At 39.2% G+C, this 27,903-nt stretch overlaps 2 protein-coding genes and 1 long non-coding RNA gene across 4 annotated transcripts; 2 read left to right on the top strand and 1 right to left on the bottom strand.

Annotated features, from left to right (window-relative positions):
• Window positions 1-13,329: 13,329 nt before the first annotated feature.
• On the top strand, window positions 13,330-16,763 carry LOC125193230 (putative late blight resistance protein homolog R1B-17). Of its 2 annotated transcripts, none has more exons than XM_048090992.1 (4): window positions 13,330-14,437; window positions 14,546-15,125; window positions 15,515-16,419; window positions 16,487-16,763. In XM_048090992.1, the coding sequence occupies exons 1-3, from the start codon at window positions 13,348-13,350 to the stop codon at window positions 16,416-16,418; spliced, it is 2,574 nt and encodes an 857-aa protein (XP_047946949.1). In that variant the 5' UTR covers window positions 13,330-13,347; the 3' UTR covers window position 16,419; window positions 16,487-16,763. The 2 variants fall into 2 exon arrangements, with proteins under 2 accessions (XP_047946949.1, XP_047946947.1); XM_048090990.1 differs by having other exon boundaries at window positions 16,481-16,763.
• Window positions 16,764-19,397: 2,634 nt separating this feature from the next.
• LOC125197177 lies at window positions 19,398-19,778 on the top strand. Its single transcript, XR_007172004.1, has 2 exons — window positions 19,398-19,560; window positions 19,647-19,778. It is a non-coding gene; the product is annotated as an uncharacterized LOC125197177 (long non-coding RNA).
• A 127-nt stretch (window positions 19,779-19,905) lies between these two features.
• Window positions 19,906-26,046, bottom strand: LOC125197176 (late blight resistance protein R1-A-like). Its single transcript, XM_048095885.1, has 4 exons — window positions 25,558-26,046; window positions 20,461-22,713; window positions 20,339-20,369; window positions 19,906-20,250 (listed from the first exon to the last, which is right to left on the bottom strand). Exons 1-2 carry the CDS (start codon window positions 25,981-25,983, stop codon window positions 20,485-20,487), a joined length of 2,655 nt encoding a protein of 884 aa, XP_047951842.1. The 5' UTR covers window positions 25,984-26,046; the 3' UTR covers window positions 19,906-20,250; window positions 20,339-20,369; window positions 20,461-20,484.
• Window positions 26,047-27,903: the final 1,857 nt, after the last annotated feature.

Raw genomic sequence — 27,903 nt, 5'->3', positions numbered from 1 at the left:
ATTTGTGGCATTGTAGATTGAGACATGTAAATTCAAACGACGTGAAAAGATTAGTAAATTTAGATTTACTAAAGGCAATTGAAGTGGATACTCAAGACAAATGTGAAATATGTCTTGAAGCGAAAATGACTAAGTTACCATTTCACTCAGTTGAACTGAAAACAAAACCCCTTGAATTAATTCACACGGATGTATGTGATTTAATGGTGCAAACTAGAGGTGGTAAAAAGTACTTTATCACTTTTATAGATGATTGCATAGATATTGCTACATTTATCTTTTAAGAAGTAAAGATGAAGCAATTGAAGCGTTCAAAAATTATAAGAACGAGGTTGAGAATCAACTTGGTTGTAAAATCAAAGCGATTCGAAGCAATAGAAGAGGCAAGTATGTAGCCTTGTTTGAGGAGTTATGCAACGCAAGTGGTATAATTCATCAAACAATAGCTCTATAGACCATACTCACCACAATCTAATGTTGTAGTAGAACGCAAAAATCGAACTCTAATAAGAGATGATGAATGCGCTGCTACTGAGTTCAGGATTACCACATAACATGTGGGGGAAGGCTATCTTGATAGCCAACTATATCCTAAACAAAATTTCACACAAAGGAAAAGACATCACTCCTTATGAGTTGTGGAAAGGAAGGAAACCATCTTACAAATACCTCAAAGTGTGGGGGTGTTTGGCAAAGGTGATGGTTCCCCCACCCAAAGAAGGTACAGTTGGCCCCAAAAAAGTTGATTGTATCTTCATTGGATATGCACTTAACAATAGTGCATATAGATTTGTTGTTCACAAGTCTGAAATATCGACTATAACAGTAGGAACAACAATCGAGTCAAGGAATGTTGTATTTCTAGAAAATACATTTCCTTGCAAAGACCAAGAAGGGGTCACAACCAATTCTGAGAAGAGAATTGAATACGAGGCCACTAGTTCTAAAACAATGGATGAAGCCACCAGTTCTAAATCCGCGGAAGAAGAGTCTAAATCGCGCAAGCGAGTGAGGCCTGATCCAAGTGATGCAGTACTAAGACGTGGTAGTAGGGTCAGAACACCAAAAACATTTGGTCCCGACTACATTGCTTTTATGTTGGATAAAGAGCCAACATCAATAAAAGTAGCCTTCGATGGCCCAGATGGGTTACATTGGAGAGAAGCATTTCAAAGCGAAATTGAATCAATTTTGCTAAACCACACTTGGGTATTGATTTATTTGCCCGAAGGTGCGAAACCTTTAGGGTGCAAATGGGTGCTTAAAAGAAAATTTAAGGCCGATGGAACAATGGATAAGTATAAAGCCCGATTGGTTGTAAAGGGTTTTAAACAAAAGGAAGGACATGACTTCTTCGACACCTATTCACCTGTAACGAGGATTACATCAATCCGAGTGCTTCTCGCGATTGCTGCATTGCACAATCTTGAGATTCATCAAATGGATATTAAGATTGCGTTTCTAAATGGTGAACTAGAGGACGAAATCTATATGGAACAACCCGAAGGGTTTGTAGTACCCGGACAAGAGAAAAATGTATGCAAACTGGTTAAGTCCCTCTATGGATTGAAACAAGCGCCGTTGTAATGGCACTTGAAGTTTGATAATGTGATGTTATCAAATGGGTTTAAAATCAACGAGTGTGACAAATGTGTCTATATTAAGAGCACTGATAACGGGTATGTTATAGTATGTCTTTACGTTGATGAAAGGTTAATCATGGGTAGTAACACTCAAGTGATTAACGAGACAAAGGCCATGTTAAAGAGAAACTTTAACATGAAAGACATGGTTCTAGCTGATGTAATTCTTGGAATGAAAATTCTAAGAACATTCGATGGAATCATCATAACCCAATCCCATTATGTTGAGAAGATATTGAAGAAATTCAATGCCTATGATGGCGCGCCGGTTAAGACTCCAATTGAACTCGATGTTCACTTGAGCAAAAACAAAGGCGAACCCGTTGCACAAGAAGAATATGCACGGGTCATAGGGTGCATTATGTACTTGACTAATTGCACTCGGCCGGACATTGCTTGCGCCGTGAACAAGTTGAGTCGTTACACGAGTAATCCAAGCAAAGAGCATTGGATAGCTATTGCAAGGGTTTTGAGATATCTAAAGCATACTCAAAATCATGGGCTACACTTTTCGAGATACCCCCCGGTACTTGAAGGGTACTGTGATGCGAATTGGATATCCGACAATAAGGACTCACTTTCAACAAGTAGATACGTCTTTACTATTGGGGGTGGTGTTGTCTCGTGGAAATCCACGAAACAGACATGTATAGCCCGTTCAACCATGGAATCAGAATTCATAGCTTTAGATAAAGCTGGGGAAGAAGCCGAATGGCTTAAGAACTTCCTTGAAGATATTCCGGGTTGGTGTAAGCCAGTGCCTCCAGTGTTGATTCACTGTGATAGCCAAGCCGTTATCGGAAGGGCAAATAATGGCTTCTACAACGGTAAGTCTCGACATATTCGTCGACGACATAATACCGTGAGACATTTGATCACAACTGGCGTGATTACAATTGACTATGTGAAGTCAATAGATAATCTGGCGGATCCGCTAACTAAAGGGTTAAACCGTGATCAAATGAATAAGTTGCTAGAGGGAATGAGTTTGAAATCCACAAACTAATGAATTGTCATAGTGGTAAACCAACCATGATAACTGGAGATCCCAAGAACTTGGTTCAATGGGAAAACTAAGCTATGAGAGTTCGTGTGAAACACTCATCTACATCTATTCCCTAGAGAGTAATAGAGTGTTGAAAGTTTGCCTTGTGGTGAGGATAAGTCTATGACTTTTAATGATTACTAAGGATCTCAAGGAGATTGAGTTCTCAAAGAGACCGAGTAGGGCAAGATACTCGAGTAGGAACCACCTATGTAAGTGTGAAGTGTCGCCGCTTCAAATTACATACTTTTGAATCCAAAGTGGTGTCCAAGGCCGCAAAGGACAAAAAATGTGAGAACGGATGAGGTTGAAGTGTTTAAGTGTTAACACCATTGTCTCGGTGCACGCCGTGGAGGGATAGTTCAAAGCATCGCGCTACTATGCCGCCTGTGTATCCGATGGCGTTGACTATGGAAGCTTCAAAGGAAAAAGCTACCTATCCTTGTGCTTATATACCTCTCGAGGGTTGAGCTTGTGTCTGCATGTATATGCATATGGCTACTTCCACTCATGTGGGGGATTGTTGGAATCTATGTCCGGTCAATGGACTTTGACCAGTTATAATTTCAACGAGACATTTAATTTTGTGAAATTAAATGATATAGCGTCGATCTACGTTCGGAGTAGATGACCGTGGTATATTCATTTTCTCAAATCCGATTCCCGGTGAGTGACAAATAATGGATTAAAGTTCTGCAAAATTGCAAACTAAACTTAATGAGCTATGAGAGAAGCTTAGGGAATAATTAAGAGATTTAATTATCTCACATTGGAAGTCACAACCTTATTAAACTAGTATTTAATAAGAAGGATTACTACATGTAATAATTATAGTGGACTAAGATGGGCTGTAGATCCCACACGCGCGCGCCGCGTGCCGCGAGCCTCGAGCCTCGAGCCCGAGCCCGCGCCCATGCCCGTGTCCTTGGACTTGGACTTGGACTTGGACTTGGACTGGGATCTTGGCAATTGGTCTTTGGGTGGTCTTTGGGCCTGGTCGTGGGCTTGGTGCTTGGGCTTGACCCAAGGATAGTGGGTCTAGTTCTTTTTAGACCACCACCGTTTCCACGTCATCAAGCCAAGCGGGATGACACCTCGTCAGTGTGACGCAGTAAAGCCAACGTGGTTGACACGTGATAGTCCACGTCGTGAATGAACCTAGATGCGTCTAGATTCATCCTCTCCAGCTCTGAGCTCGTAACGGCTTGTAACGCCCGACCGTTACAGCCTCACCATGATGGCAGCCATCAAGGCTGTGTTGACCCCTGCAGTGGACTGAGCCTATAAATAGGCTAGTTATTCCATGCATTCCACACACCAATTCACAAAGCATTCACAGCATAAGCTCTCTCCCTCTTTGCATTGTTCTTCTGTCGAAGCTCTGCCTCTCTCCTCCATCCAGTTCGCCGGAGCTCTGTTGATTGCGGTGCTGCTTCATCGAGACGCTAGCCATTTTATCTTTGCGGACGAAACGCCAATCCGAAGAGCACTACCGGAGCATATCTCGTCTTGCGGAAAGAGGCCTCCTCGACTCGGCTATTTCCTTTTCCTACGGTTTATAGTTTCGATCTCCTTGTAATTCAGTTTCAGTTATTTCTCTTGTATTCCTTTTGGGTTGTATTACGCCCGGCTTTTTATCTCTTATAATCTAGAAACCAACAAGGGACACATGAAAACAACACACATGTAAAACCTCTTCCTTTCATAACCTGTCCAAATCATTGTAACTTGTGTCCTCAACCGGGTCACAAGTGGTCACGGTGTCCAACTATTGTTACTATGTGCATCAATTGATGCAGTATTGGAAGAGTTATATTTTTGGTTTTATTTATTTCCTAGTTAATATTATTAGTAGATGGAAAATATTAGAAGTAATTGTTTTTCTTTCGGAATATAAAAACTCAATATCAAATTATATCTTCAAAGTTTGTCTTTCAAGTTCAACAAAGGAAATTAAGCAAAATAGGAACACCTAATTAATTTGTAGAAGAAAAAACAATTACTTCCAATATTTTTCATCTACTAATTATATTACCTAGGAAATTAATAAAACCAAAAATATAACTCTTCCAATACTGCATCATAATCCCCTTCTTGAAAAAGACACGTCTTCGAGTCTGCTTTGTCTCCATCATCACGTTTCACATACGCCAACTGTTAGTAGAGCACATAATTCTTTGATCTGACAAATCAATCTGTATCTGAAAACCGCAGTCATAATACAATTTGTTCTCCGTTCTTGCCCGTGGACGTAGCCAACACAACGTTGGCGAACCACGTAATTCTGTGTCTATTACGTTCTTTTGTTTCTCGATTCACAATTGCCATATTTGTCATAAAAAACTGGTATCTAGAGCCTTGGTTTTCGAACTAGGGTTTTGAATTCCGCTGCAAGGGTTTTGTCTCGTAAATCGAGATGTCTGCTCTGAACGTGAAGGTTGACAAATTCACTGGAAGAAATAGTTTTGGTTTATGGCGGATCAAGATGCGGTCTCTGTTGAAACAGCAGGGTTTGTGGGAGCCGCTCAAAACAAAAAAGGCTACGAAGGATGATAAGGAGTGGACAACCCTAGACGAAAAGGCCCACTCGACCATCATGTTGAGCCTGTCTAACGATGTTATCATCGAAGTTGCGGATCAGGAGACGGCTGCTACTCGTTGGGCGAATTTGGAGAGTCTATACATGACGAAGTCTCTAACCAACAAGTTGCTCTTGAAGCTACGTTTGTTTCGGTTACGCATGCAGGAAGGTACGCCCCTTCGGGATCATCTGGAAAATTTGAATAAAATTTTGCTAGATTTGTGTAATATTTAAGTTAAAGTAGAAGACGAGGATGCTCTTTTACTTTTGCTTGTGTCTTTGTCTGAATCTTATGAAAATTTTGTTGAGTCTTTTATGACTGGCAAGGAAACTCTTTCGTTGGAGGATGTTCGATCTGCTCTCCACATCAGAGAGGATCGTCAACAGGCAATGAGTTCAGCCACAGAAATCTGCCATCGGGATAATCTGTTACGGGTAAAGGACAGAATAAATTCAGATAGAAGAAGCATAACTCAAAAGGTTCAAAAGGTCCTAAAGGCCCTAAGCCAGATGATATCTACAGATATTGTGAAGAACCAGGGCATTGGAAGGCTGATTGTCCAAGGATAAAGAAGAAATTCGGCAAGAAGGAAGATGCTAACGGTTCTGCGACTGTGGCAGAAGCTGATGACACAAATTCGGAAGAAGAATTGGCCTTGGTTGCGGATGAACAACCACACTGTAATGATGTGTGGATTTTGGATTCTGGAGCGTCATATAATCTCTATCAGCAGATAGATGGAGGCAATGTTACCATGGCCAACAGTGCTGGCTGCAAGGTGGTTGGCATCGACTCAATCAGGATTAGGACTCATGATGGGGTCTTCTGCACCTTGAACGATGTTAAGCATGTTCCACAGATGACGAAGAATCTGATATCCCTGAGTACATTTGATAGTAAGGGGTTCAGTTTCAAAGGTGAAGGTGGAGTAATGCATATTCTGAAAGGTTCGAAGGTGGTTTTGACAGCGTTGAAACAGGGTACTTTGTATTTTCTGAGAGGTTCCATCGTGGCAAATTCTGCTGATATTGCATCATCTGAGGTTGCAACCAAGGATATGACCAAGCTGTGGCATATGAGGCTCGACCATATGGGAGAACGTGGAATGAGAATCATGTCGAATCGCAATTTTCTTTCAGGTCATAAGGTGCAGAAACTTGATTTCCGCGAACACTGTGTGTTGGCGAAGCTTCATTGCAGCAAGTTTCCAAAGAAGGGTGTTCATCGAACGAAGGGGACACTTGACTACATTCACATGGATTGTTGGGGTCCCTCACGCGTTGAGTCTGTTGGAGGACACAAGTATTTTGTGTCGATGATTGATGACTACTCGAGAATGACTTCGGTGTTTATGATGAAATATAAAGGTGATGCATTCTACAAGTTCAAAGAGTGGAAGACGCCAATTGAAAACCAGACTGGGAAGAAGATCAAGCAATTGAGAACAAATAACTGTCTGGAATTTTGTTCGTTTGAGTTCGATGAGTTCTGTAGGAGTGAAGGGATCGTTCGCCATCACACCGTTACACATACACCACAGCAGAATGGTGTGGCAGAGCGCATGAATCAGACGTTGTTGGAGAGAGCTAGATGAATGTTTTTTCAAGCTGGTTTGACTAGGAAGTTTTGGGTATAGGTAGTAAACACGGCTTGTTATCTGATCAACCGTGGACCTCACACTGGCATTGACTGCAAGACACCGTACAAGGTATGGTCTGATTCACCTGCAGATTACTCTATGTTGAGAGTTTTTGGGAGTACGTTTACTATCATGTGAGTGAAGGCAAATTGGAGCCAAGAGCTAAGAAGGGAGTATTTGTTGGTTATGGAGATGGAGTTAAGGGGTACAGAATTTGGTCATCTTCAGAGGGTAGAATTATTCTCAGTCGGAATGTGATGTTTGATGAAAATTCTATGCTTAACTCTACTCTGAAGTTTATTGCTACAGAGAATTTGGATGGTGTTGATGAACAAGTGGAGCTGCAAGTCACTCACGATGTGAGTGAATCACAACTCCAAGGTGGAGGAGATCAACACACTACTGCTGAAGCCGCTGATACTTCTAGTTCGGATGTTCATCCACAAGCTCGTCAGAGAAGCATCGCCACAAGTTCATCCACGATGTGAGTGAATCACAACTCCAAGGACAGATGTGAAGCCTCCGTTGAGGTATGGTTTTGAGGATATGATGGCATATGCACTGCAGGTTGCCAATGAGGTCGAAGATGAGCCTTCGGCATATGAACCACCTACCTACAAGGAAGCTGTTTTGGGCAGTGAGCATGCCAAGTGGCTCGCTGCAATAGAAGAGGAGATAAAAATCACTTTTGAAGATTCTGACTTGGGAATTGGTTCCACGGCCTAAGAGGAGAAAGATTGTCACTTGCAAATGTATTTTCAAGAAGAAGGAAGGCACTACGCCAGATGAGAGCATTAGATACAAGGCTCATCTAGTTGCAAGAGGGTTCACGCAGAAGGAGGGGGTTGACTATAATGAGATATTCTCACCAGTGGTCAGACACACTTCCATCAGAGTGTTACTTGCGATAGTTGCACATTATGATTTGGAGCTTGAGCAACTAGATGTGAAGACGGCTTTCCTACACGGATTGCTTGAGGAGGATATCTACATGACTCAGCCAGAGGGATTTGTGGTTCCGGGCAATGAGGATTATGGGTGCAAGTTGAAGAAGTCCTTGTATGGACTAAAGCAGTCTCCGAGGTAGTGGTATAAGAGGTTTGACAGTACATGATCAAGCTGGGATTCTGCAGGAGTCCGTATGATTGCTGTGTATATCACAACAAAGCTGATGATGGTTCTATGGTCTATCTTGTTCTATATCTGGATGATATGCTCATAGCTGCGAAGTCGAAGTCTGAAGTACAGAAGTTGAAAGCTAATCTTAGTGCTGAGTTTGATATGAAGGATTTGGGTGTTGCGAAGAAAATTCTGGGCATGGAGATTTCTAGAGATAGAGAAAAGAAGAAGCTTTCTCTGTCACAAGAGCTACATTGAGAAGATTTTGTCAAGATTTGACATGTCTGCATCTAAGGCTGTTGACACTCCAAGTGCCACAAACATTCATTTGTCATCTGATCTTGCACCGAAATCTGAAGTTGAAGAGGAGTACATGTCTCGAGTCCCATACTCTAATGCAGTAGGAAGTTTGATGTACGCCATGGTCTATACTAGGCCAGATATAGCGCATTCTGACAGCGTTGTTAGCAGGTTCATGGGAATTCCTGGAAAGGAGCACTGACAGGCTGTGAAGAGGATCTTTCGTTACTTGAGAGGTACGTCTGATGTTGGTCTCATTTATGGAGGTGATATTCACTGTTTAGTAACTGGTTATTCTGATTCTGACTACGTTGGAGATGTCGATAGTAGAAGATCTATGACTGGTTATGTTTTCACTCTTAGTGGTTCTGTTGTTAGTTGGAAAGCAACCTTGCAGGTTGCAGTTACTTTGTCTACTACTGAAGCAGAGTATATGGCATTTACAAAAGCTGCTAAAGAGGGAATATGGTTGCAAGGGCTAGTTGGTGATCTTGGTTTACATCAAGATCAAGCTGTTGTGTTCTGTGACAGTCAGAGCGCTATTTGTTTAGCCAAGGATCAAGTCCATCACGAGAGGACCGAGAATATTGATGTGAGGTATCATTTTCTAAGAGATGAGAGAGAATTGAGGTGTAGAAAGTAGGTACTGCTGATAATCCTGCTATATGTTCACCAAGTCAGTCCCGCAGAGCAAGTTCTAACATTATTTGGACTTGCTTAATGTCATGAGCTGTTAGTTGCCCATAGACGGCAAATTTGAGGCAAGAATGGGGAATTTTGTTAGTCTGGTGTTATGATGATGCGTTTGCAATGAAGAATTCAAGTCAAGGTGGAGATTTGTTAGTATGCCTTGAATTTGTATAGGATTATGTTTCTTATTTGGGATAGGATTATGTTTCCTAGGCCCAGTCTGTCTCATGTGTGACTATTTATATGGGAGTAGAGCACATAATTCTTTGATCTGATAGATCCAATCTGTATCTGAAAACCGCAGTCATAATACAATTTGTTCTACGTTCTTGCCCGTGGACGTAGCCAACACAATGTTGGTGAACCACGTAAATTCTGTGTCTATTACGTTCTTTTTTTTCTCGATTCACAATTGCCCTATTTGTCATAACACCAACAATTCTGGCAATTTCACAAATAGGCACAACAAATGTTCAACTCCACATATAATTGATTGATCTTTTTGTGGAAAACCAATAGGTCATTGCAACCATCCATACTAAAAATCTGAATAGCAATCAGCCGAAACTGATTATCTCGATTTAGAAGCTCATGAACACTATCAAGCTTACATATAACCCAAAAGTGAGGTACTTTACCACTACTACCCAGTTTTTCCTTCCCCCTGGCGCCACCATTGTATGCCCAGGCCCTGGCCCCAGTATAAGCTTTTGTAGTAGCACTCCATGACATAGTGGATTTGGAATGAGAATCCATGCAAGTGGATAATTCTTTCTCTATAATCAAAGCATGACAATGACAAAAAGGTCATATTCACTCTCTTTTTCATGTATACACCCAGAATCTGCAATTCTAAAACTTTTCGCTTTCAACACACCATTACCAGCTAAACCTAAACTGTCTCCTCCACTACATTTCCAAACATGAACCCCAGTAGGCGGTTTCCCCCTTCAGCCTTGTCATACTTCTCATTATCGACATAAACACTTTCACGGAAGGAGGGGCATTTGCTCATCAATCCAGGGAGCTCATAGCATATATTCGTGTCGTACACGGGCTGATCATACACCAACATCGGCAATTTATCCTCGTTGTATACAGGCTTATCATACACCGGCATCGACAATATATTGTTGTTACTATTCTTCGGTTGTTCGGGGAGCTCATATAATATATCCTCATCATATACAGATGTATCATACACCGACATCGAATATATATTGCTATCACTATTCTTTGACTGTTCATCCGCATCATATGATGTGAAGACGACGCTGAATTTTGGATCGTCCATCGAACGACGCTCCGGCGCAATAGACCTCATCGGGTTGGATTTCACCCGATGTCTCTCCAATCGCGCCATTCGTCGCTGTAGGTCTCGAACCTGTTGTCGCATATCTCCGTTCTCGATGTCGCGCTGGAGGTCTCGAACCTGTTGTCTCAGATCATCGTTCTCATTGTCGCGCAGATCACGCTGTCGTGCAGCCTCATCGATTTGGGAGATCTCCACGTCCCCCACCACGACCGCCACCACGAGCATCGCCACGTCTGCCGCGATGTCTACGTTCAGCCATTGATAATCAACCTGGATCGTTATACGAAATGATGCAAAATGATGCCGAAACGTATGAGAATGACTGAACTGGTAAATAAAGAATTTAAACTTATTGAGAACTTCGAAGTATAAATACTCAATATCAAATTATATATTCAAAGTCTGTCTTTCAAGTTTAACAATGAGACCTTTATATAGGCAAAGGGAAATCCTAAACTTATGAAAAATAAAACTAGAAGGAAAATAACTAAAAGGAAAATAATCAAAATAGGAAAACCTAATTTGTAGAAGGAAAAACAATTACTTCTAATATTTTCCATCTACTAATTATATTAACTAGGAAATAAATAAAACCAAAAATATAATCCTTCCAATATTGCAAAATGATGCTGAAACGCATGAGAATGACTAAACTGGTAAATAAAGAACTCAAACTTATTGAGAACTTCGGAGTATAAAAACTCAATATCAAATTATATATTCAAAGTCTGTCTTTCAAGTTCAACAATGATGCCTTTATATAGGCAAAGGGAAATAATAAACTTATGGAAAATAAAACTAGAAGGAAAATAACTAAAAGAAAAATAAGCAAAATAGAAAAACCTAATTTGTAGTAGGAAAAACAAATACTTCTATATTTTTCATCTACTAATTATATTAACTAGAAAATAAATAAAACTAAAAATATAACTCTTCACATTATATTTTTCATCTACTAATTATATTTAACCATTTTCAATTGGTCATTGATCAGGTAAATGTTTAGGATTAAAAATAGGGTGTTTAAACTGTTCTCCAAGTTAATATTTACAGTTGCTCATATTTACAGTTGTATCGCGATCTTTAAATTTTAATATTGCAATTTAAAAAATAGCAACGCCTACATACTAAATTACTTTAATAATTTTGGTAGCACAATTTTGTAGAATGTGAAATTGTTGTTGACTTCCAAAACGTGTTTTTCTATTAGTATTCCACGCAAAGTATTTAATGATCTTAAAGTTATGTGATTGCTATTTCCTCTTCTACACCTCATTGTTGACTTTGAAATGTGTTTCTCTTTTCTCTATGTGTATTCAAGATAATGTATTTAATGATCAAAAAATTAAGATGATTGCTCATACACCTCAACAACTCTTAAAATGTGTTTTTCCTATTTGTGTTGTAAACTTAATACTCAACCACTTGCCGTTGGAATTATTTCAAAAGTGCAAATAATGATTAAAATAATTAATAATCAGGTTATGAGAGGCAGCAACATTGTTTTATGTAAATAAACAAATATCAATATGCCATTTAATAGTATTAATGTGTCACGCTCTACAAACTGCCGGTGGGGGTGGCAGTGAATTAAAATAATTAACCGTCCAACATAGTTGTCATAAACAATTGTGAGAAATGTAACTTGATACTCCTCCATCCGTGAATAGGAGTCCCGGTTAGACATTTTATCTTGGGAATATAAAAATGACTCCATTGTTCCTTTAATTTAGAAGCTACAATTAATTTTAATCCACTATGATTGCAATTTCTCACTCTCTCTCTTGATGTTAGATTTCATTATTCTAAAGAATAAAGCAAATAATAATATAAATGGGTCCCACATTCCACTATCACACATAGGGATGTCAATCTAGCCTGAAACCCGCGGGTCGGCCCGAGTTACCCGGTAAAATCATAGGGTTAGGGCCGAGAAATCGCAACCCATATTCAGAAGCGGGCTACACGGGCTAACCCGTTCGGGTCGGCGGGTTATGCGGGCTGGCCCGGGTGGGTTGCGGGTTAGCCCACGGGTTGAGCATTTAATATAAAAATATAATTAAAATTTTGAATTATATACTTATATGAAGTATATTTGGTAATATCAATATTAAATACAACATTGATATTAAGAATATATGGTAATTATGTCTTCTCTATCAAATTGAAAGTTAGAGTTGTATGAAATGCATGATTTCCATTTAATTGTAGTCAGATTCATGTGTACTATTAATTAAACGATATGTTTATCTATTTTGTTTCAATTTTCAATTGCTATTATTTTCTTTCTTTTGATCACTTTGATAATACTTTACTATTTGCAACAATATGCTTTTTAGTAATTTAGAATATTGGATTTGATAGAAAGTAACATATAAGATTACTATCGACCCGAATAGCCCGTGGGTTAGCTCGAAACCCGAAGATTTAGGGTTAGGGCCAAAAATTTATAACCCGAAAAATTCACAGCCCGAATAATCCGCACCCAAATAGCCCGACAACCCGAGTGGATTGGCCCGAACCCGAGCGGGTTAGCCCAATTGACATCCCTAATCACACACTTTAATTATTACACTCAAACTTTTCTTAAAACCCACACCCAACTTAACCGGGACTCCTATTCGCGGACGGAGGGAGCACTAAACAATTGTTTCTTCTTTAAAATAGCAATCAGAATTCAGAGATGACATCTCACATTTATAAACCCACTTGTGGTTTACTAGCTAACTCTAACAACTTTGATGTTTCAAAAGAAAAAAAAATCTAATCTCTTCCATCTCACAAAATTTGTTATATTTTGATCTAGCACATATTTTAAATAAAAAGTAAATTAAAAAATTAGTAGATAACACTACGTTTTATTTTTATATTTTTATTTTATAATAAAATATAAATGAAATGAGTCGATAGAATGGAGAATATATTTTTAATGAAATGAGTATAATACAAAAACTTACTCATCAAAAACCCAACAATCCAAACTTCTTGTTCCTCTCTTGATATTTCTGCAAAATATGGCTTATGCTGTATGCCATTCACTCATCCAAACCATAGACCGAATCCTGAATCTCGACCCTCAAAAGTACCCTATCTCCGATGAAGGAAAGCGAAAGATTAAAGATCTTCTTGCACGGATCGAATTCATCAAACTGTTCCTCCAAAAGTATCCCAAGGAAGCAGCGACTTTCCTAACGGATGTCACCAACGCCGCCAACCAAGCCGAAGACGTGATGGAGCACTTCATCTACGAGCACTACCGCTGGAACCTCCAGGCCGAGAAAATGGCCGCTGTCGGCCGCCCACGCAATCGTACAGAGATTCTGTACGATTTCCGTGAGCTGGACAGAGTGATGGAGAAAATATCCCCCATCGCTCAACAGATGGCGGAGATCCAACAAAAAGAGGAGGAGGAGCACGTTGTGCAGCCAGCAACGACGATGAGCTCGTTGGCCCAGAAGCCCCTACCCGTTATCGATACTGACACGGTTGGTCTCGAGGAGTACTTGAAGAATATTAAAGATGTGCTCTGTGGACAACCGTCGTCCCAACGCCAGATCATCCCCATCACGGGGATGGGTGGGATTGGGAAGACCACTCTGGCTAGAGCTGTTTACAACGATGAGGACGTCATCAACGAGTTTCCTGTCCGAGCTTGGATCGTTGTGTCTCAAAATTATAACACAGAAAATATTTTTGGAGAACTCCTATATGCCTTGGAGAAACAAATCCCTGACACTCTTGTGGACAAAAGTGAGGCAGTGGAAAATAAGATACACAGAATCTTGACGTTGAAGAAGTACCTGATCGTGGTGGATGATCTGTGGAGCGCCAAGGCGTGGGACGACATAAGGAAGGCGTTTGGCGACCCCAGGAAGTGTGACGGGAGTCGGATTTTGATCACCACCAGGGATGAGACTGTGGCTAAAGATGTCAGCTCTACTAGTACTCCTATCAGGATGCAGCTCATGGATTATGACAACTGTTGGACTCTGCTCAAGAAAAAGGCTTTTCGAGACAGAGATCTACCACCGGATATGAATAGAATCATGAGGGAAGTTGTGAGCGGTTGTGAAGGATTGCCCCTTGCGATTGTGCTCATTGGAGGTATTTATGCACATCTAGATTCATTGCGTGTTTGTGTTGAGTATGTAAACACAATAGATAGAGAGCTTACTTAGCTTGTTGTGGAATTTGCATCTTAATCTACTTCAGGTATCTTATCAGAAGCACCAATGGAAGCATGGGGTGAAATTGCAAAAGATGTGAAATCTGCAGTTGAGAGTACTACTGAGTTCGGAAAGAGAATTGCGTTGAGTTACACATATCTACCTGTTGATTTGAGGCCATGTTTCTTATACATGGGTGGTTTTCCAGAAGATCACGAGATCCGGATCTCGAAGCTTATCAAGTTATGGATAGCTGAAGGATTCGTCCGAGATGAAAATGAGGCTAAAGATTACTTGAACAAGCTTGTGAGGAGAAATCTTCCTTTGATAACGGCTCTCAAGTGCAACGGTGAATTTAAAAGCTGCACCATACAAAATATGGTCCGTGATCTTGCCAAATCGCAAGCTCTAGATGAGAACTATGAGCGGCGGCTGAGTATTGGTTATCCGGATCTTAAGCGCCTTGCTAGAGCTTACGCCTCAACGCTGCGTTCGTGTTTGACCTTCCAGTCTAGTGAGAGCTCGTTAGCTGGACTGCGAAAGTTCAAGTTACTGAGGGTGCTTGATGTGGTGGACACTGACGCGTACTCGCTCCCAGCTCCCGTGTTTGAGCTGTTTCATTTGAGGTACTGTTATGTACTCTAATTTACCATATCAATTGTGAAAAAAAACTGGTGTGTGGTTTACAGGTGACTAATAAGCTAGATTTTTTTTTTTTTTTAGTTCTTTTGTGATCTGTAACATTGGTCTATTGGTGCTTTGACTTAGACGCTCGAATTAGAGCTGACTCGGAGTAAACCAGCTATGACTAACAAGAACTCAGAATGGTGGTATGGCAAAGATCTGTCATGACCAACGAGGATGTTGGCCTTAAGGGGGGAGGGTCAATTGTTATGGAACCTATTGTCCCACATCGGTTGTAAGGAAACCGTGGTGGGATTTATAGACTAAATGAAATTTCTCTTCTAACACATTCAAGTCTTTTGGGATAAGTTTCATGTTTTGATTGTAACAGGTACCTTGCATTCGGATGTCCAATGGAGGTTCCGCACGCCATATCAAGGCTTCAAAATCTTCGCGTTTTGTTAGTTCATCATAGCAAGAGACTGAGGCAACACTCAAAGGACAACGTGGATCTACCACAGGAGATCTGGTTGTTGCCGCTTCTGACTCATCTCGTCTCCTTTTACGATCTTCTGCCAGATCCAGAAGGAGCAGCCTCTGCTTTGGAGGAGCTGATCACACTGAATGTGGTGAAGAAGCTGATATGTACAGAACAGATAATGGGATTACTTTACAATTTGAAGAAATTGGCAATCACTTATTTTGGAGACAAATACCCAAATGAAGACTATCAGCTCCACAATCTTCATCTCCTGACTCAACTTGAGAAGCTGACACTAGTTGTGAAAGAAGGCTCTCTTCTTGAGAAAAAAGCTAAGCCTGTTTTCCCAAAGTCGCTGAAGAAGTTAACCTTGAGCGGTTGGCGATTCCCTTGGGTAGATATGAAGGCTATTGCTGCTCTGCCCGAGCTTCAAGTGCTCAAACTGAGAGATCATGCCTTTGAAGGCGGTGCGTGGAGCACTATTAAAGAAGACAGTGATGATGATGATGATGATGATGATGATGATGATGATGATGAAGATGAAGAAGATTTGTTTGTTAAACTGGAATATTTGCTAATTCAGGAATCTGATTTGGAGGATTGGGTGACTGAAAGTGACCATTTCCCAGTACTGAAGCGGCTAGTGCTCAATCGTTGTGATAAGCTGAAGGAGATTCCGGAAGACATAGGTGACATTTTAGAACTTAGACTGATCGAGGTTGATCGTACAAACGAATCTCTTCTCCATTGTGTCCAATGGATCCGTGACACACAGTGGGAATATGGCAGAGTCATTCAAGTTCGACTATTATAAGGTTAGTTGATTTGATCTTCTTTTTATAAATTCATACATTGATAATTAACTGTGTTTTTCAGTTTTAGTTTTGCAGGTGTATTAACAAGGAAGCTGAGATAAGGTGGATTTGATGATCAAGATTTCATATTAGAGGTGTTATGAAGAAATGAGATGTTCTGCTGTGGAGAAACATCACCCTCTGTGTTTTATTTTGTGTCATGTTTTCTTTCTTTTTTATTTATATTTAAGTATTTCTTGATATGGACATTTTTTATGTTCAATAAACACTGGAGATAGTGGTGTATTATTTGTCACGTCTATAGCTATTCAAACATTTATAAGAATCCAAAATTTTATGCGGTTCGACTCTTGTGATACTAATCCGAGAAGATTAACATAATCTATAACCGGGGAGTGATCAATTGCTAACTCGTCATTTAATTGCTAAATACAACTAATTTAAGGCCATATGATTTTGAAAAACGTGTGGTCTACAATTTGCCACGTGTAATTTTTGTTTTTATTAATTAAATCGAAAAAAATTTAAAAAAAAACGCCAAATTAGGGTTTTGGATGAAAATGTCAATATAGTGTTTCGAAAATATCATCACAATGTTTTGAGAATGTCAACACAAATTTAGGATTGACATTATATATGCTTTATATTGACATATTATCTTAGTTGTATTGACATTAGCTTGTGTACGAAAAATACGAAAATTCTAGATTTTTTTTTCAAATTTTGACGTCGGAACATATGCATGTAGTATATCGTTGGAATCCTTATAAAATTATCTTTAATTTGATATATGTTATATGAATTTAAAGTTTTGGGATTTCTTTTAAAAGTTATTTATAACTAACTTGACATTAATACCCCTATTGATTTTTATTGGAATTAATCCTATAGCCTTATTGACGTTTTTTGTTGATCGTATTGATATTTTGTGGTTAATGATCTAGGCCTTTAATTTGAATATCTAATGGCTATTATTGAGTTGTAGTTAGCAATTAAGCATTGAGTTAGCAATATAACACTCTCCATCTATAACCAATTATGATAACAGAGCATATGAAAGATATCCTTATGTAGGAACTTAATCTCCGAACCAAACTGGCTTGACTGGGCTCGCTGTAGAGGGCCAGGTGGATCGGGCTGTTGCATCAGCAACGTGTATCGCACGCATGATCCAATGTTAATTGTGGAAATTCCAAACACGAAAAATATCGTTAATTTTTTCAAATAAGTTTAAATTCATATCAAAATCTGGAATTTTGTGTACCATAACTAGAGTTAAGTTTGAGAATGGTTAAACTAAATTTAAACTCCTGAGAGCATCCAAAATGGGTGGGTTAACCATCGTCCGCGGATGATGCGCATCGTCCGCCACTATGGCATCGCAGACGATGCGACGCGTTTTTTATTTTTAATTTAATTTTATTTAATTTTCAAAATCTATATATACCTCTCACTTTTCACTCTCAAATTGACACTACATATTCTACACTTCAAACAAAATGAATCCCGGAGATTACCCAAATCCGAATAGTCCGATGTTCGGTGGTCCACGATGGTCGGGTACAGAACCCGACGAATACCGGCCATTCGACACCAACGCCCAGTACGATCCCGAGTTCAGCACGGACTCATACGGGTTGTCAGATATGGAGCCTTCTCCGAGCCGCACACCCGCCGCCGCCGCGTCGGGCTCCACCACCAAGAAGAAGCGGCCCAAGGCACGAGCCCAGAGATTGCCGCAAACGGTGGTGTGTGAAGAGTTCGCCCCGGGAAGGACGAACTACGCCGCGAACGAATCCTTCGTCTTGACGAGATGTTGGATTGATGTTTCAGAGGATCCGATGTTGGCCAACAACCAGGAGGTTACTGCGTATTGGGAGCGAATCGCTGAAAAATACAACGAGGCCAAGCCGCCGACCGCCTACAAGCGCCATAGGGAGCAGCTCCGCAAGCACTGGGATCAAATAAAGAAGCAGGTCAATCTGTTTGCGGGGGAGTACGACAAGTGTGAGAGGGAGCAGGCCAGCGACGAGAGTCTGTCGGATGTACGCGACAAGGCGGTGAGATCGTACACGTCATTGTACGGCGAGTTCAAGCACTACCAGTCCTGGGTGATCTTGAAGGAGAAGCAGAAGTTCGTTGGTGGTATGATTCCCCAATCAACGGCGGCGAAGAAGAGGGCGTCGAAGCACACCTTCGCTGATTATACAAGTAGCTAGAGCGGCACGTCTCCAATGGACCTCAACAATCCGGTGTTCGAGGATGAGAGTTCCGACACTCCGATATCCCGGCGTCCCCTGGCATCAAGGCTGCCAAGGGCAAGGGCAAGGCGACCACATCCGCCGCGGCTCTGCCTGACCATGCCGCAAGCCCGACCCCGAGCGAGACTTCGGCTGCGTCACATGCCTACACAGATTTGGTGACCTCCTCTGACTACAGGACGTTGACGCCCTGATGCAGGCGACCAACCCGACTCAAATCGAAGGCATCCAGCGGATGATCAATGGCCTCAGCCGCAGGTTGGGACTACTCTAGACGAGCCGGGGTTTAGTTTATATGTAGTGCACCTTTTTTTTTAATTTCTTAGTTTGTAACTTTTTTTTTTAATTTCTTATTTTGTAACTTTTTTTTTTAATTAAGTAAATGTAGGATTTGCCTAAATTGTGTTGTTTTTATTTATTTATTTTACTTTACATATCTGTATAAATTATATAAATACAAAGTAAAAGTAAAATGCTTAGGGCGGGCTATAATCCGCCCCATTGTAGGTGGAAGTGGCGGAGGATAAAATACTGATGTGGCGGCACATAGGACGTCGATTAGGACGTCGCTTAGTCCGTCCTACTCTGAATGCCCTAACATATAACTTAGAAGTATGATTTGCTATGGACCGAAAATAATGGGCTTTAAGCCCAATTGATTTTGGAAGTTAATTTTAAAAAGTCAAAATTAAACCACTTTGTCTCCGATCTCTCGGCACACCGCCACCGCTGTTCTGTTACCCGACGGCCAAAGCCGCCGTATCACTTACACTTCCACCGCGTTCACTACATTTCACACACCTCATTCCAACCTTTATTATAGAAGGAGGATTCTAGCCTGAGGTTCCATCACCTTCAACTCAAATCCTGTGAAATTAAGGTATGAATTCATTATACATTGCTTTTCATTAAGCTTCAAAATGTAGATCGATTGACTCATTGAAGGAACTTCACCCCCTCTCTTAGGATTTGTTGAATGATTGCTTGAATTGGTGATGGATTTAGTCTGATTTGGGCAGAAATTCTGAATAAAATCGAAAGGCGCAAAATTTTGCAATTGAACTATATTTTCTTAATTAAGTAGTACATATTATTGCTTATACAGATAGTACTCTATGTTAATGATGCATTCATGTGAGTATAAGTGTGAAATTGATGGATTGAGCAAGATTCTGTTAAAATCATGATCTTCCATGTTTATGCCTAGTGCTTCAGAGTGTCAATATGAAAACAGAAATATTCATATTCCATATGAAGATATGATGAACAAAACAATCACAAAATGATCTCCAATGTTCAAACATGTGCATAATGAACACATAGTACATATTAAGATGGTAAAAACAAATGATCTGATCCGCCATAAAGAGCGAAATCAGGTCTAATACAAATAACAACACGACAGGGCAATGTTTTGCAAGTTCAACGTACAAGCCGAATCAAGTGCGGCATTTATTCAAATCCGAGCAGACACGCTCGACTATTCGAAGAAGGGAAACAGTTCAACATAACAATGTGAAGAACAAGCCAAGTGCAGCAGTTATTCAAGCGAGCCACATTGCACCAGCCCCTGTGAATCAATGCAAGCTATGTATCAACCACTGAAACAACAAAAGTAATAAAAGATATAGAAAGAGTTTAGGTTACAAAAACTCTACCTGATTAGAAGCTTGAAATGTGTGACCTATGCTGCAAAAGACAAGTGATGACAGATATGAGAGTATATAACTTGAAATTATAAAAAGATTAAGTTGTAGTAAGTAATTGAAAGGTAACTCACCTGCCAATGATAAACAAATCTAGATCATTGAGCTGGAGGAGGAGGAGGAGGAAAGATGGAGAGCTTGAATTCAGAGCCTTCGCCAAATATATTTTCCTTTTCCTTAGCAATATTCCTGGCCGCGTCAACTGCATCTGTGCATGTGGTTAAATCCAACATCTTGAAGCTCTCTACATTAGCCAGATCAACTGGAATTTCACGAAGCTTGTCGCAGTTCTTGAGCACAAGGCTTCTAAGCTTGGGGAAGTGATGGGATTTAGCCTTCCATGAAGCTAAATCTGTCTGTTCAATCTGCAGGAATTGAAGAGACAGAAAGCCTCCAACTGCATCTTCTAACTCCCAGGTGCTCCCGATAAATGCTTGATATTTTAGCTTGAGCACCTCAAGCTTCTGGAGCGATCTGAGAATGGAGATTTCTTGCCATTTGAGGGAAGTCCAGCACAGTGTGAGGCTTGTGAGTCCAGATGGGAATTGATGAGCTTTAGGTAGGGAATTTAGTCGCTCCGTGTCTTGTGCCTTGTCGTTTACTAGTTTCAGCTTTTCCAGATATCTCATCTTCCTCACACTATCAAAAGGTCCCTTTTCTTCGGAAAGCAAGGCTAGTTTCCCACGGATGCCTAATTTCTTCAGTTTGGGAGCCCGCTCATGAAGTCCCTTGCAACTCTCCACGGAGATTAAGCCAAGTGTTTGAAGCTCATTTGCACAATCAGATGATGACTTGGCCACGGGCAAGGTTGCAGAGGCATTTGTCTTAAAATATCTCAAGTACCTCATCTCCCATATGTTGGCTTTAACATTGAGGGTAGGAGATGTGGTGTTGATGATAAGAGTTTGCATGTTGCAAATCTTGTTGAAATCCGGAGAAAGCATCGACAAAGTGATAGACAAGGCAATGTACCTCATATGGATCAAAGTGTAGAGGTCAGTATCAATAGCCTTCAATAACAAGGGTTGAATATCAAAAACTCTGAGAAACTTAAAGGCTTTAATGAGGTTTGTGCTGTCTTTCCCAGACAGGTCATCGCAGGGCTCCTTGGAGAAACAAACAAATGAACGGGCACGAGGAGTAGAAGATTTTGATGAGATATAGCGCTTGCAATCGGAATGAATAGAAAGACGGCGGCACCACTCAGAGATTGGAGGTACACATTGTCCTAGTTCGTTGAGCCTGATCTCTTGGAGAAAGTGTTCAGTTGCAGCTTCAATGCGGCAGAAATCACGCACAGTATCCCTAATCTGGCATATTTTAACATTGCCATCAGCTCTAAACTTGAGAGCTTTGACTAAGTTTCTACTAACGAGATCCTTCAAATAATTATGTCCGACCTCCTCCAATGGTATACGTTCATCCTTTTGTTGTATGAACCCTTCCCCAATCCACATGCGGATCAATTTCGAAGCTGAAATCTCATAGTCTTCTGGGAACAGCCCCAGATAGAGAAAGCAAGGTCGCAAGTAGTGAGGTAGACTCTCATAACTCAAAGATATGAATTTTGTCATGCGTTTTTGCGGGTCCTTCTCACTGAGATATGAGTTCACATCTTCCGACACTTTAATCCAGTTCCTTTTAGTCGTAAACACATTATTTGAGTCTGATAACTCGCAAAGGATGCCTCCTATGACCACTATCGCAAGTGGCAGTCCATCACAATCGTATGCAATTTTATTCCCGACTTTTACCAGTTGAGGAGGGCAATCGAGCTTGCCCAGTGCCTCCAACCGGAACAGCTCCCAGCTTTCTTCTGGCTCAAAGGCGCGCAATGGCACGAAAGGTCTTGGCTTACTAGCAGCATATCCCACAGTCTCTTCACGACTAGTGATCAAAACCTTACTTTTGTTTTCTTGTAACGGGAGAGCCTTTCTAAGTCGTTCCCAAGCAGGTATGCTCCATACATCATCCATCACTATTAGGAAAGTGCCCATCTGGAGATAATCTGATACAATATCAGCTAATTCATCGCCATCTTTGGCACGCATGCCGGCGTCTAGAGTGGTAAGTTGTCCGAGGATACGTAGAAAAATATCTTTCTCTGAGAATTTTGCTGAAACAGTAAGCCATATGCGGGTAGGGAACTTTAATATGATTTCAGGATCATTAAAAATCTTCCATGCCAGCGTCGTCTTGCCCAGCCCAAACATACCAGTAAGAGAAATGACATCAAGACCGTCGGTTTCTTGAGTCAAACGGTGTATGAGACGTTCGGTCACATCTGCAAATCCCACCACATTCTCGCCCTTTCTTGGTGGTCGAGGCTGTTTGAAAAGTTTACTTTGAGTTCAGTATACTTGTATCATTTTTATGGAAAAATGGTTAGATAGGACATGAACTATTGCCCCAACTCCCTCAAACATTCATAATCAGCTCAATAGGAACTTTCCACTAAATTATCTTGGTATCATTAACGTTAAAATTCCTTGGTCAAAAATGTTATCCCTAGTGCAAGAACCTAACCCTAAGGATTCATGACATTGTGTGTGTACGATGCTCACCACTGTCACATTCTAGGAATTATGAAACCGAGAAAAGATGGGAAATATTAAATATCAAAATTATGTTGACTCGAGCTCTGAGACTTCGAGCATTCAAGATAAATTTAGTGGGAAGAGGATGAAGAAGAGCAACTGATTTGGGTTTATAGACCAAATGAGTTCTTTCTCTTAACTACTTAGTCTTTTGAATAAGTTTGGTTTGTAATAATGATGAAGATGAGGCCATCATCGTCATCATCGACAAGGAAGAGGAAGAGGAGAGGAAATAAAGAATGAAGAAAGAAACAAGAAACATAAAAGAAGAACAAGAGGAGGAAAAAGGTAACAAGGAACATAACACAAAGAACATTTAGAAGAAGGAGAAGGAAGAAGAGGCCATCATCCTGGATTGGAGCAATTGCGGGGGTATCAATGAACATGAAGAAGATAACAAGGTACATAAAGAGTAAGAGAAAGAGGCCACCATCGTCACTGTAGGCGATAAAGAATAATAGATATGCAATCCAAGTTGGAGCAATTGCGGGATGCGAAAAAATTATGAAATCTTGAGGTGAAATTCGAACCGATGACATTTGGTCACGAGAATATTGACTTTAAGGCTTGGTGATTTATGTTTCTTGCACTAGAGTGGCATATCATGTCACGGTCTGTGGACCTCTAACTGTTTTGTTCTGCATTGCAGTCAGTTTTTTGTTTTGATGATAAATGATTGCATCAAGAATTTAATGTCTGTGGGAAAGACATTAGAATGTTAGTAAAACGTCCAGTGGAAGGTTCCGTATATTGAGCCGATTTTGAGAGTTAGAAGATTTGTTCGCAATTTAGATAAGCCTATTGCATTCTAGGCTTCTAGCATGAAGGTATCCTTAGAAAATTAATATGTGACAATATGGACTTGAGATGAAAAATGGTAAAACAGAAGTAGAGTAAAGTCTAAAATTGGTCTAGTACATTTATCCAAAAAAACTTTTTAGTTCTACACATTAAGTTTTTGTTAGCTTTTGGTCCCAAACATTATGTTTTGGTCCATGTTAAATAGTTTCATAAAAATTAACAGGCAACCGAGTTTTGAATTGATTGATGAGTTAAAATATGGACCAAAAGCAAACACACTCAAAGTGTGCATGACTAAATAGGATTTTTGTGCAAGTGTTCGTGACTAATTTTGGACTTTAAAACATGATTGATCGTCAAAAAAAAGTTATGGACTAAAACATACTCCCTCCGTCCGCGAAATGTTATCCACGTTTGACTCGACACGAGTTTTAACAAATGTGAAGAAAATTAGTTGCAAAAAATATATGGAATGTGGATTCCATATTTTTATATTTATTTTATAATAGAAAGTGAGTGTAGTGAGTTAGTGGAAAGTGGACTTCATTTACCAAAAATGAAAAAAGAAAAGTGGACAATATTTTGCGGACGGACCGAAATGGCAAAATTGGACAGCATGTCACGGATGGAGAGAGTATTCTTTAAGACTAACAGCTTAACAAACTTAATGTGTACGATCAAAAATTAACATGTGACAAATGGACATGAGATGAATATGGTAAAAGTAAAATTAAAGTTGACTAAAGTCTAAAATTGGTCTTGTACACTTGTCCAATTTTTTTTTTAGTCCTACTCATTAAATGTGCTAGCTTTTGGTCTCAAACATATGTTTGGGTTTATATAAAATTGTTCTGTCAAAAACTAACAGTCAACCAAGTTTTGACTTGATCGACGAGTTAAAATATGTATTTAGTAGTCTAGGACTAAAAGCTAATACACTCAAAATTTGTAGGACCAATTAGGTTTTTTTTTCAAATGTTCAGGACTAATTTTAAACTTAAAAACATGGTTGACGGTTAATTTTGTTGGGAAATAAGCACAAACAATAACAAATACGTATAAAAGAGATGAACTTGGTTGACCATTAATTTTTTTTGAATATAAACACATACAATCACAAATATAAAAGAGATGAACATGGTTGACCGTTAACTTTAAGCTCCATAACTAACAATTTTTTGACAAAAAGCTTACACACTTTGTGTGTTAGATCAAAAAGTTTTTTTGAGCAAATGTACAAGACTAAATTTGAACATTAATCACATTGGATACATCAATAGTAACAATAAGAGAAATAAATATTTTAGGGAAACACATTGGAGACAAAAATGTAATGACTTGTTTTGAAATGCACCCAAAATATATTTTTGACATTTAAATACTGCAGCTTTTTTCTACAATAAGCTGCAGAAAAGTTACTCATCAAAGTCTAGAGACATAAAAACTGAGACAGAAATTGATATAGTCATGATGGATAGTTTAGTGGCTCTCTAAGTTATTTTATCTTGCACTCTTGGTACTAATGCGGACTATTCGAGGCAGTTGTGGCACGCCACACCCTCATACCAAGTGTACTGGGATGTTGCACACCACGACTACTGGTGCAAATAGTCTGGGTGTACCAAGTTAAAGCTATGCCAAATAACATTTGATTTATACTATTAATTTTGCATATCTTACATCAATAATTAAATCATATATATAGAATAAAACCCCAATCTTGATCAAGTAAATGTTAATTAGAATATGAAAATAAGAGTGTAGAAAGGTAACCTCAGAGGGTATATCCTTTTTGTCGTCGTCATCGGTGGTGAGGTTGATTTCATTCCTCAACTGTGTGATTCGGCCGCTGATCTCCTCCACCTTCTGCCCAATGCTGAGGAGATTGAGCTGGCTTTTGTGGCCAGTCAGGATTTTTTTGATAAAACGATTACTCTTCCCTGCTTCTCTGTTCTTTACCATGAATGCATCAATGATGTCTTCGACATCATAAACGACATTGTGAATCTCCTTCCGCATCTGCTTTATTCGCTCATTGCTTTTCCTCATCTTCACTGTGTCCTTGAGGAAGGCTTGGAAGTGGAGGAGATCGCTCTCCAACTTCTTGATGTTTCCCTCCGTGTCGTTGATTAGATGGGCTTCGTACAGCACGAGCTCCTTGAGGTTGTTCAGCAGGAACTCTGTTGCTGCGTCCGCCATCTCTCTCTCTGTCTCTTTGTCTCTCTCCTTTATGTCTTTTTATCTTTCTATTTGATGGAGTGGGAAGAAGTAGGCATCATTTTTGTAGAATGCTCTCCACTCTTTTATATATAAGTGCAATTTACTCTGAGCTTTGACACGTGACAAATTAGTTTTCAAAAAGCATCTTAGGATGTGATCTGGTTCCAGTCAACGACGTTGAAAAAGTCACACTTGAAATTCACACGGGACTTGCGAAACAGGGTTGCGATCATTTAAGGGGCGCAAACGTTAATTGTTTCTTTGGATTTTTTTTAATTTATGTATTTTCCTTTTATTTAAAACTAAATCAACATTTATTTGATTCTAATTTTTTGGAAATGCATACATATAATTCCATTCACCGGCTATATTGTACTCTTTAATATAGAAATGCAGGTTACAAATCATATTCGGAAATTGCCAAATTGGAATATATATGTTTTGTCTAAAATTGTATAAATTCAAAAATTTAACATTTTTCGCGAAATCAAACATAAACTACGAATTCAATCAACAAAATTATGAATCACCGTAGATCTTTACGATCTTAGAGTTGAGAATAATTCTTAATATTTCTTTTAGTCGATCTATAATACTAACATGCCTATCTTTAATTAGTATTGAACTATTCAAACAAATACTGTTTTAATTAGCATAGTATTTCAAACAACATTTGTAATGTGGGTCCTTCGTTTCTTATTTTATGAACATAATGTTATTGTAATAACTAATAAGGTTGTTATATGTGAAGGTGTGTAAAGTCATATGATTCTTATCAACAACGTATTAATCAGATTACTTAATTTGAATTAATCCGTAATTAAGGATCCGTTGACTTCACAATATAATATCTTGAGTTTTTTGAATAAATATAACTAAACTTTTATATACCAAAGTCATTAAACAGTCGAAATTTAGTATAGATTCATGTGATACAATATTGAATGGCAAGTTGATATTTGTTTATTTACATAAAGCAATAATGATGTCACTCATACCCTACCACATGACATCACTATATATTCAAATCATAAATGTAATGTTTGTTGAAGGATTTTAAAACTTGAATATGAACGTTATTATACAAAATTATGCTGAAATTAGCTCATTGTCAAGGCCTAATGAGTTTGGGTTTGTTAATTATACTTTTGGGATGATAGAATTTGTATTTAAGATAAATTGTTAATGTTTAAATATAACATTTTATTAGAAATCTAATGCATGCAACTAAACCAAATTAAAAGTGTCAATAAATGAATTAAGGTTGAGCTGGCATCCAGCTTAATTAGTCTCGATCAAACCCTAATTTTATATTTTTCAAAAAATAATTTAATTCATTGTTTTCATTTCAAAACTAATCCCACAAATTAAATCACTATAAGACTGAACCAGATACCAATTAGTCTATAGATGTACCTGTACCATATTACATTCCAAGTGGTTTAATGTAAACTTACATTAATTAGTCAATGGTCATTTTTAATTAATTTTTAGGTGTGGGAATACGGGTACTCATGGGTATCCTATCCGAAACACCGGGTATCCAAATTCAAAAATTATGTAAAATACCTATCCGATACACGACTTGAGTATATTTTTTGGTACCCAAATACCCAATTCTTTACATATGTTAATAACTAATTAAATTTTTTTTGCATATTTATATTGTATACAAAAAGGGGTCGCATTTTTTTAAAATTACTTTATCAGTCCCATAATAAATGATATACTTGAATAATGACATAAGATATTAGGAAAAGTATTGTTTTACTACGTGATCAGTAGAGACATCAACCTTGTTTATGTAAATAAACAAATATCAACTTGCATTTTACAATTATTGTGTCACGTTCTAAAAACCGCTGATAGGGGTGGCAGTGAATTAAAATAATTAACCGT

This window comes from Salvia hispanica, chromosome 6 (genome assembly GCF_023119035.1).
Source record: "Salvia hispanica cultivar TCC Black 2014 chromosome 6, UniMelb_Shisp_WGS_1.0, whole genome shotgun sequence".
In the NCBI taxonomy this organism is placed as follows: domain Eukaryota; kingdom Viridiplantae; phylum Streptophyta; class Magnoliopsida; order Lamiales; family Lamiaceae; genus Salvia; species Salvia hispanica.
Note: the sequence above shows the minus strand (reverse complement) of the source record. Positions and strands in the feature narration are given on the sequence as shown.